Raw genomic sequence first — 11,018 nt, 5'->3', positions numbered from 1 at the left:
ACACATACACATATTGATATTAAAGAGATTGAAAGAGAGGAAGGAGAAGATAAAAATTTAAATATTCACATATATTTTCAAATATTATATATGAATTTATAGTTTACATATCTAATTAATAATGAATTTCTAATTATATTAAACATATCAAAATAAAGACATACATGTATTTATCAAATGAATAAAATTATTGAATACAGACTTAAAAAATTTATTAAACATAGACTTAAAAAATTAATTAATTAAACATATTCCAAATTTAGAAAAAATAAACTTTATTTATATATGCAACAGCTTTTTAAACTAAATTTTTAAATTCTATTTTATATTAGACAATTATCTCAATCAACATCTACGTCCACATTAGCTGCACTGCAGACTACCTCTACAGCCACATTATCTGCTCCGCGGATATAGCGTTATGCCAATACGATACATTACATGTACTTACTTACTTGCCTTTACTGTACCAACTCTTGTTCTTTCCACGTAATCATGTTTTTACAGTTATCGTTTGCTGTATATCTTCCAGCAAACTTTATTTCGTGTGAAGTGTATTTAATTAATTAAATCTCTGCGAAAGATTGAGAAGATGAAGGGATAATTCAAACTATGAAGACATGGTTACATGGAAAAGACAAGAGTTGATACAATAATAAAGACATACATGTATTTGTATCCTGCTGGCATAAGGTTATAGAAGTTGATTGAGATTGAAAAATAATAATGAAAATAATAAAAAAAATAAAGACACATGTATTTGTATCGTGCTGGCATAAAGTTATAAAAGTTGATTGAGATTGAAAAATAATAATAAAAATAATTAAAAAAAGGAAATATTCAATCATCATTTAAAAGCATATTTGAAATCTGTAGAATAAACAGTTTTTGCAAAAAATGTGGAGCATTTGAGCTCTAGTAAGTCTAAAAATAAATGTAAACATCAATTAATAATAACTGATGTTATATATATATTATATATATAAACCAATTTGTTGCAATATTCACTATAAAAGGTTGTAAGGGTAAGATGGCTAAAAGTGAATAATTTAAAAGATAGTTAACATAATTTTACATAAACTGAAATATTTCATAAAATAAAATATTTGTAATATTTCGAAGTTTATGTAAGATTATGTAAAAATTATACCTTTACAACTTTTTATAGTAAATATTGCGAGTTAAATCGATTTATATGAGAAAAATTAAGGTAATTCTATTTTGAAAATATAAGTGACCTTTAAATAACCTTGAAAATCGCCGTTTAGGAAAAAGTCTGTGTCAACTTTTTCTTTTTCGAATTCCTGCAACTTTTATCTAAATTTAATAGAAAATGTATAAAAAATGCTCGACATTAGTACACACACATATACACACACACACACACATATGGGTAAATTTATATAAATAGGGTGCTTTAGGAGGAATGATCAGGATTCTAGGATATAATTGTACACATCATTTTAAGCAAAGAAGTTTAGATAAACATGTTTAATAATTGTTCTATTCCGGTCATAAAAATATACAAAAATGAATGATATAATCTCTAAAAACTCACCTTTAAAAAAAGGTAAAAAAAGGCGACCAGTTAAGGGCACGCCATTAACAAAAATTATCCATTGCAAACCCACGTAGAATCCTATCCTATTGCAAACCCATGTAGAATCCTATGAAAAATTAATCATTGCAAACCCATGTAGAATCCTAGGCAAAATTAACCATTGCAAACCCATGTAGAATCGTACCCATTGCAAACCTATGTAGAATCCTATGAAAAATTAACCATTGCAAACTCATGTAGAATCCTATGAAAAATTAACCATTGCAAACCCATGTAGAATTGTATTAAAAATTATCCATTGCAAACTTATGTAGAATCCTACATTGCAAACCCATGTACAATAGAATTGTATGAAAAATTGTCGATTATAAACCCATGTACAATCGTAACAAAAGTAATGAAATAAAAAAAAAATTGCGCCAAGTGAAAGTAGAAACTTGTACCAGTGGAAAATTAAAGTTGCAGACATATATAGAGTCGTATAATGAATCAGTAAAAATTTAAATTTGCAAATGTAGAATCGTACCATAAAAAAACTTATCTTTTAAAAAAAAAGATAAACAAGATGCCAAGTCCATGCGCCATGTGAAAAAGAAATAAAAAAATTTTAGTTAACAAAACTGGGAGCGCTGCTAAATAATATTCTAACAATATTAAAATTAAATTGTTACTTTTAAACTCATTACAGTTAAAATATGTTTTGTGTTTAAATTAATTAATGTTACTTTAAGGTGCATTGTAATTTTGAAACTTAGCAGCGCGCCCAGTTTTTTTAACTAAAATTTTTTTATTTCTTTTTCACATGGCGCATGGACTTTTTTTTTAAAAGATAAGTTTTTTTATGGTACGATTCTACATTTGCAAATTTAAATTTTTACTGATTCATTATACGACTCTATATATGTCTGCAACTTTAATTTTCCACTGGTACAAGTTTCTACTTTCACTTGGCGCAATTTTTTTTTTTATTTTATTACTTTTGTTACGATTGTACATGGGTTTATAATCGATAATTTTTCATACAATTCTATTGTACATGGGTTTGCAATGTAGGATTCTACATAAGTTTGCAATGGATAATTTTTAATACAATTCTACATGGGTTTGCAATGGTTAATTTTTCATAGGATTCTACATGAGTTTGCAATGGTTATTTTTTCATAGGATTCTACATAGGTTTGCAATGGGTACGATTCTACATGGGTTTGCAATGGTTAATTTTGCCTAGGATTCTACATGGGTTTGCAATGATTAATTTTTCATAGGATTCTACATGGGTTTGCAATAGGATAGGATTCTACATGGGTTTGCAATGGATAATTTTTGTTAATGGCGTGCCCTTAACTGGTCGCCTTTTTTTACCTTTTTTTAAAGGTGAGTTTTTAGAGATCTAAAACTACACCTTCACCAGATGAAGAAATAATAATAAATGAGCAAGCTGTGGACATTAATAGCGCACCCTTTATAATTTCTACCTGTTCTACCCTCTCCTCGCCTGGCTGTAGCTCATCAGCTGCTAATATGCCTTATTTGGGACCTACAAGTTGTAAGAGGTCAAAGGTGGACGAAACAGATGAATTGTTCAGAGAGACTCTTACTAATTTAAATAAATCTATGGCTGTAGCCAGTGCTCCTACTCCACCACTATCATCACCACCTTCAATTAATGATCCAGACGTCTTGATTAGCAGAAACGTTGAATCTTGTCTCAAGAATTTGACAAATATGACGTTAAGACTTAAATATAGAAGGAAATTTAGATCTATAATCCAAGATTGTGAGGAGGAGGCTGAAGATATAAAATTATCAGAATTTATAGATATATAATTCGTTTATTTTATTATCTTATATTTTTATTTTATTACTTTATTTTATTTATTTCTGTGTTTATTTAAAAATAAAAATGTTTAATTCTATTTATTTCTGTTTAAAAAATAAAAATTCTATTTCTTTCTGTGTTTAAATAAAAATGTTTTATTCATGTTTTGTATTAAGATTTATTTAATTAAAAAAAAAACTCATGGCAGTAAGTGTAGATCTTGAGGGGGGATAATTCCTTGCCGGATCCTCACAATAGTGTCTTGATGGCGCATAACCCCAGGCCCATTCACGAATTCCTTCAGTGCATCTCTCTGTTTTAAAATTCCTAGAGCAGCATTTCTTGCACCCATCCGTGGACCATTAATGATGGCTCCATTTTCCCCACTGACAACATCATGCCATTCTCCTTCTATCAATTCGCCAGTTGGCAATTCTTGATCCACAAACGAAGGAGGGCAGTACTCCAGGTTGAGTTTCTTGTTGCCTGTCTTAAGGATGAAATTGTGGAGGCAAATAGTACATTCAATAATGCTTTCCACATTGTCTTCTTTACTAATAATAGGGCGACGAAAAACTCTCCAACGAGCTGCTAAAATGCCAAAGGCATTTTCAATCACTCTTCTTGCTCTGCTCAACCTAAAGTTATACACAGACTTGTCATGAGATATGTTACGTTCGCCATAGGGTTTCATTAGGTAAGATTTCAGAGGGAAAGCTGCATCTCCTACAAGGAAGTAAGGCATATCAATATCAGTTTCTGGTAGGTTACTCGAATTTGGCAAATTAATAGATCCATCATTCAATCGCCGACCCATTTCAGACGATTGAAAAATTCCGCCATCACTTTGTGAGCCTTCTGCTCCTACATCGAGCATGATGAAATTGTAGTATGCATCACAAACTGCCAGTAGAACTATGCTAAATGTTTTCTTGTAATTAAAGTAAATACTTTGAGAAGCTTGTGGGGCCTGCATTTGAATGTGCTTCCCATCGATGGCTCCCACACAATGGGGAAACTGCCATTCTTCCCAAAATCCAGCAGCCACCTCACGCCACTCCGCTTCATTTGCAGGAGGCTTTACAAATGCATTCTTCAAAACACTTACAAGTGCTCGAGTAGTTTCAGCCAGGATCTGAGAGATAGTGCTCTTGCCACATCTATAGGAAAAGCTCAGAGTACCCTGACTGTCTCCTGCTGCCAAGAACCTTAATGTTATGGCAAGTCTCTGAGAGGGTAAAAGAGTAGTGTACATTTTTCGTTTCTTTAACAGTGGACCAATTAAACTCAAGAGATACTCGAATCTAAGAAAGCAAAATATAATATGTAAAAAATAAACCCTATACGATCAAACCATTAATCTTTTATGATTCTTTATTAATAGACATTACCTTTCAACATTCATTCTTGTATAAATAAAAAAAAAGTGCGGATCATTAAAACGGAGTTCTTCTAACAGATTATGTCCGTCACCAAACTGGATTCTTCTTCGAAAAATCTCTCTCACACCAATGGTTCGTACTCGTTTTCTCTTCCGCCGTTGAAGGTAAAAATATCCGATCGAAATTAAATTAAAAATTTGATAATTTCTCACAGCAGAATTCATTTTGATAGAAACTACCAACGAGAATGACAACAAGAATAATAACGCTGTCAAAATGCACGCTGTTTTTTTTAACGGCACGTTATGGCGATCGTAATTAGACAGATATACTTTAACGTTAAGTTTACTTCACGTCACTTCACGTCCCGTTGCGTTCCGTTACGTTCCGTTACGTTAAGCTCATCCTAAACCCACCTTTAAAGTCTTCTTCCTTCTGTAGCGTGTAAGACATTCTCTTTTAAATCGTGCTAATTTGTACATTCAAGTTAATGACGGATTATTTGAACACCTTATGTAATTTCAATCTTGTTATCTAGTTATTAGTTATTTTATGTTATGGTTTTCAACTTTGAGAAATATTTTGTTATAAATAAATGTTTCGACTATTTGATTGTAATTCTTTAAAGAAGACTTAAATGTAATTTTGTCATTCTTTATTTTCGACTTATTTTGACTTGGACGAATTTATTCTCCAGAGATACGGTGTGACTTATGATACACGTTGTGTGTATATGTGTATATATATATATATATATATATATATATATATACTCTTTTGTTTAAAGATAGCAATTTTTTAATAATGTATTGAATTATAAAATTAAAGGTCGAGGAAAAGAAGAGAAATTATTAAATATATTTCTTGTAAATTATATCAATAAATATTCAATAAATATTAGTTCTTTTGTCTTCTATTTAATCTTACTTCAAAAATATAAGTAATGAAAATGTCGCGTCAATAATTACGCGATACAATAAATATATAGAAGACTCTTTTTCGATTTGTAATTAATTGATATATAATATAATTTTAATTTATAATTTATATATTTTATGTTTTACTAGATAAATGTATTGAATTTTCAATCTTCTTATATATTGTAAAAAAGAAAACTTATATAGAACCACAGAGCACAGACAAAAGCATAATGTAAATAAGTATCAATCAGAAGCCTTCATTTTCTATATCTTCAGGATTTTCATCCTGAAGATAAAAATGAAAGATTCTAATTAGTTGATTTTCTTACGCAAAAGTCTGTGCTCCAGCTCTTAGACCGTTTTGGTTCTTATATGAAATTACTATAATAGGATGTCTTTTCGATGTTTTCTTGACGTCCACAAATCGTCAAATTTTAAAACCAAAAATCATCATATTTGACTTTTTCTATCGTGACATAATTATGACATCAAAATGATATCATGTGTTCCTTGGGTAGTTTAGGTCGATAGCTGGTAAGCACTGCTCATTCAGAAGCCGAGCCGCTTCATAGTCTCGCAAGAATTCGATTATTTCGGAATAAAGACAAAAATTGAAACGCAGAGCAATACGAGCAAAAAATAATCGAAACAATTAAAATATGAAATAAAAATGAATATAGAAAATATTTTACTACGTTACTATAAATTAAATTAATTATAATAATTATTACACTTAAACTTGCACTATATTGAGATTGTCTAAATAAAATAAATATTTATTTTTTTTAAGTTTTTATATCTTCAATTTTATATACTAAATATTTATCTTTTTATAGAATAATTAAAAAATGGAGATAAAGTCATGGAGACAAATAGAGCATTTTGCTTTTGTTCACTCGAGTTAATGATAAAAGTACGATATATACGGTGTGTCACTTAAAGACCGCTAAACATACATAGCGTTATTTCTTAGCAAAAGATAAATCGACAAGTACTGAATAATTTTTTTAATAACACTTAATAAAAAAGTAATTATTGAATAAAATACGGCGAAATAACGCTAAGGTTTAATTTGGCGCATTGAGCCGCGAATCTGGTAATTTATGTTTACACACACTACCAAAAGCGCGGTTCCTAACGTGCACCACGTTAAAATTCGGCATTTTTAACCGTACTTTATTCAATAATTACTCCTTCATTAGATATGATATAAACATCGTTCAAAAGTTTTTGATTTATTTTTTGGTAAGAAATTAACGCTATGTATTGTACTTAGTGGGCGGTCTTTAAGTGACACCCTGTATATTAATTGCCCTGTAATAAATTGCAACAAAATTTTATAATATCAACGAGTGGTTTTTCTATGTATATGTATTGGCAGCGATTTTGCGTTGAAATCGCCGTTTCATGATAATTAACATCCGTTATTTACTAAGGTTCTTCAATAGGTATTAAATGATTGTTGCGTTTCGGTTATTGTCAATAGCATTTACTTTTACGCTCAATTTAATTTTAATTCTAGAATTGCCAATTTATGTATACAATTACGCGAGTATTGAGAAGACTGAATACAGTTAAAATAATTGTTTATATTTTTACATATTTTTTGTTATCAAAATTAATAAGATTGTTCTGCTCATTAGTTGGCCTTCTTTATGTCAGTCATCTCTCTTACTAATTATTATTATACACGAGCTTGTTTAATGATTATTATTTTAATTTATGATATTGAAAATAATAGACAGGGTGTCCAGAAAAATGGCCGCAATACTTCGGGAGGTGTTTTGAGACTCAAAAAGAAGAAAAAAAGTTATATAAACAAAGATTCGGAAATAAGTCGCTTTTCCCAATAATATTGTTAATTTAAGATAAAGAATAATTCATGCATTCGAAAAAATAAGGAGGGAATGTTTTTCAAAGAGTTCAGAATTCCTTTGATAGAAGAAAACCTGCATTCGTGCTGAAGATAGCCATTTTTAACATCTTATTTAATTTGATTTAAATATTTATTTATGTTTATCCTTGATTTTTGAAAACTATGTAATTATATTTACAAATATCGAAAAATTAAAAAAAAATTAAAAAATTAAATTTTTAAATATTAAATAAAAGTTTCTATAACTCGGAAACGACTTATTTCCGGATCTATGTTTATATTAACTTTTTTCTTCTTTTTAGGTCCCGAATCACCTCCCAAGTATTGCGGGAGATTTTCTGGACACCCTGTATATCGGATTATATTACATATATTTTCCTTTTTCCAAAAATCTTGAAAAAGTTTGACATTGTAGTTCATATAGAAAAGCATAATTTCGAGATGATGTTATTATATGTCCGAGACGAAATCAGTTACAAGTGAGACACAAAAGTGTATAGAGGACATATTAACATGCTCTTGTGTGCGATAATAAACGTTTCAAAAATTCTTATTAGCGACCTTACATTTTTAATATATATTATCATCTCCCAACTATTCCACATTACGTCAGTTCTATGAGGAAGAGATCTTTTTATTGAATAAAGGAATGGCTAATTTTAAAATTTCCGCACCAGGAAGAATCGTCTTATCCGGAGAGCACTCGGCGATGTATGGAAAAAAATTTGTTGTGGCCGGTTTAAATCTTCGCACCAGACTCGAATTCCAGGAACTACCTGAATCTGAAAGATATATTTCAATCAATTTTTCTCGGATTGACCTAAGGAAGAACATACCTGTAGAAACTATTGAAAGCTACTTTTTTAACACAAATCTCTCAGACATGCAATCGAGTCCAATGGATTTTTTTCGATACGTGACATACTTTATCACCATGCACTGTTTGTGGGAGACATTGGAGCAGAGATTTAGCTTACATGTATTCTTTTATCTGTTTTATTTTTTTACTTACGATCTCGAAAAAAGATCGCCTTTTCGGATTTCGGTGACCACTGAAATACCTCTTGGAAATGGTCTTGGCAGTTCGACATCGTTCGCTGCATGTCTAGCAGGATGTTTCCTTCATTGGAAAAGTCTACAGCGTGGTAATCATATTAGATTTAACCGTGACGATTTGGTGACGATTAAACGTTATACTGAGTCTTGTGAAGATTTTATGCAAGAATATGTATTGCCCCCCATCGATGCCTACACTTGCATTTACGGTCAAGTACAATATTACCAACATAAGCGTTATAAATATTTTGTTGGGGAAGTCACAAATTTACAAACAGTATTAAAGGTGCTAGTAATCGCAACAAATATTCGTCAAGATAAAAAGGAGCGAGCGCTACAAATTGCAGTGCTGAATTCTAAAGCTTCGGATTTCAAAACTTTCATGAATTCATTAGACGACGTTGCACTAACAATATATGATAGACTTGCATATATTAACAATATTCGTAACATCGAAAATCCTATTGACTATCAGAATGCTTACAAGAACTTACAGGTATTTTTTTTATTTTTATTTAATAACGATATTATTTTATTATATATTACAGGGTATCCCATAGGAAATTGCTGAAACTACCCAGCAAACACAGTATATAAATGTTATATACTTAAGCATGTTACATGTAACGTATATGTTAATTATAATTTCCTACTTATAGATGTAACATTTTTAATATTACATATATTACATTGTAGTTATATTGTCATTATATCCTAAGATAGCACTGACTTATCAATACATCAATGTGCTATTTGGTATATAATTACAATATAACTACAATCTAATATATGTTATATTAAAATGTTATATCTATGAGTGGGAAATTACATCTAACATGGATGTTACATGTAACGTACACGTTATATTACCTGTTATATTCCGTTTTATTATAGCAATGTAACAATTATGTATTGGTGTTTGCTGGGTAATTAGTTGTTATTTTTTAATGCATGCAGTTATTGAAACAATCAAAAATTGTGTTGAAAAAAGGAAAATCTACAGCTTTTAGTGGATATAAATAAAATGTTTGTATACCAATATATTTTATTGCAAATAAGTAATGAAAAAGGTGCTAATAATCACATATGTAAGCTAATGATAAATAATTTCGAAGAGTACGTACCATTTGTATTTGTACAAAATTCTATTCTTTTACGAAACAAAATTTCTTCTAACGTGTCATTTTTAATATTATTGGCGATCCTTTTAATAGTTACTATTAAATTTGGCATTGTTAAAAATATTCATCATTAGTTTATGTGATTATTAGCACTTCTTTATTACTTTCTACCAATAAAATAAACTGGTATACAAACATTTTATTTATATCCATAAAAACTGTAGACTTTCCTTTTCCCAATACAATTTTTGTTTTCTCAATAGTTTCATGCATTAATAAATGACAGCTAATTAATTTCAGCATTTTCCTATAAAACACCCTGTATATTCCTTGGCCTTGATAGAATTGTCCAATATATAATCATTTACCGGAAATTAATATCATTTTATAATTAACATTTCTGTGTTTTGCAGTCAGACATTATAAGGAACCAACAATTGTTGAAAAAATATCATTTGTCGCAACCGGACTTTGATACAATTTCGGAGATTGCAAGTCAGTTCGAGTACGGAGCTAAACTTACAGGTTTTGCAGGCGGATTTGCATACATTGTGTTACGACCAAATCTCACAGACGTCGAAATCCAACATTTACAAGAACAGTTTACGAATAAAAATTTCACAACCAAGATTGCCACCATCGATTGTGCTGGTTTGACAATTGATATTTAATTCTATTTAACCTTATAGTATAACAATTATACATAAATAATTCAATAATTAAAAAATAGGTAAATATAAAAAATTACTTGCTTGTAAAATATATCAAAAAATCTTTGTTTTCTCTGTATTCTATCTTATTCTACATCAAAAATATAAATGACGAAAACATTGCACACACACATAAAGATTATGCGCTGCAATAGAATATTTTTTTAATTTTTAATGTAATTGATATATACAAAATGCTTATTCATAATTTCAATTATATGAGGCAATTTTAATGAAAAATGAGTTTAACAATTTTGAATTATATTTTTTCTGCAATTCTTAGAACAGGAATTATGAAATAAAATATCTAATCAATGTTCATTAGTAAAGTATTTATTTGTTAACTGCAAAATTAATAGTTACATATTATCAAAAACGTATATTTTATAAACGTATTGTTTATGTTATGTGTATATTTGTGATTCATTATTTTATGTCCTATTTTTAAGAATATGAACACATAATTAAATAAGTTACACACGCAATTATCTTGATAATAAAAAGTAAGATTTTTGAAATATTTTAGTACTATCAAAAATCTAGTGTAGTGACTTTTATTTAATAATTTTTTCT

The 11,018-nt window shown here is 29.4% G+C and overlaps 1 protein-coding gene across 1 annotated transcript; it reads left to right on the top strand.

The window, feature by feature from the left end:
- The first annotated feature begins 7,970 nt into the window (after positions 1–7,970).
- LOC114941402 (mevalonate kinase-like) lies at positions 7,971–10,423 on the top strand. The gene is made up of 2 exons (XM_029316390.2): positions 7,971–9,110; positions 10,149–10,423. Exons 1-2 carry the CDS (start codon positions 8,208–8,210, stop codon positions 10,404–10,406), a joined length of 1,161 nt encoding a protein of 386 aa, XP_029172223.1. The 5' UTR covers positions 7,971–8,207; the 3' UTR covers positions 10,407–10,423.
- The last annotated feature ends 595 nt before the right edge of the window (positions 10,424–11,018 follow it).

The sequence above is a fragment of the Nylanderia fulva genome, unplaced genomic scaffold (assembly GCF_048542155.1).
Source record: "Nylanderia fulva isolate GAGA-0341 unplaced genomic scaffold, ASM4854215v1 Scaffold72, whole genome shotgun sequence".
NCBI lineage: Eukaryota > Metazoa > Arthropoda > Insecta > Hymenoptera > Formicidae > Nylanderia > Nylanderia fulva.
Note: the sequence above shows the minus strand (reverse complement) of the source record. Positions and strands in the feature narration are given on the sequence as shown.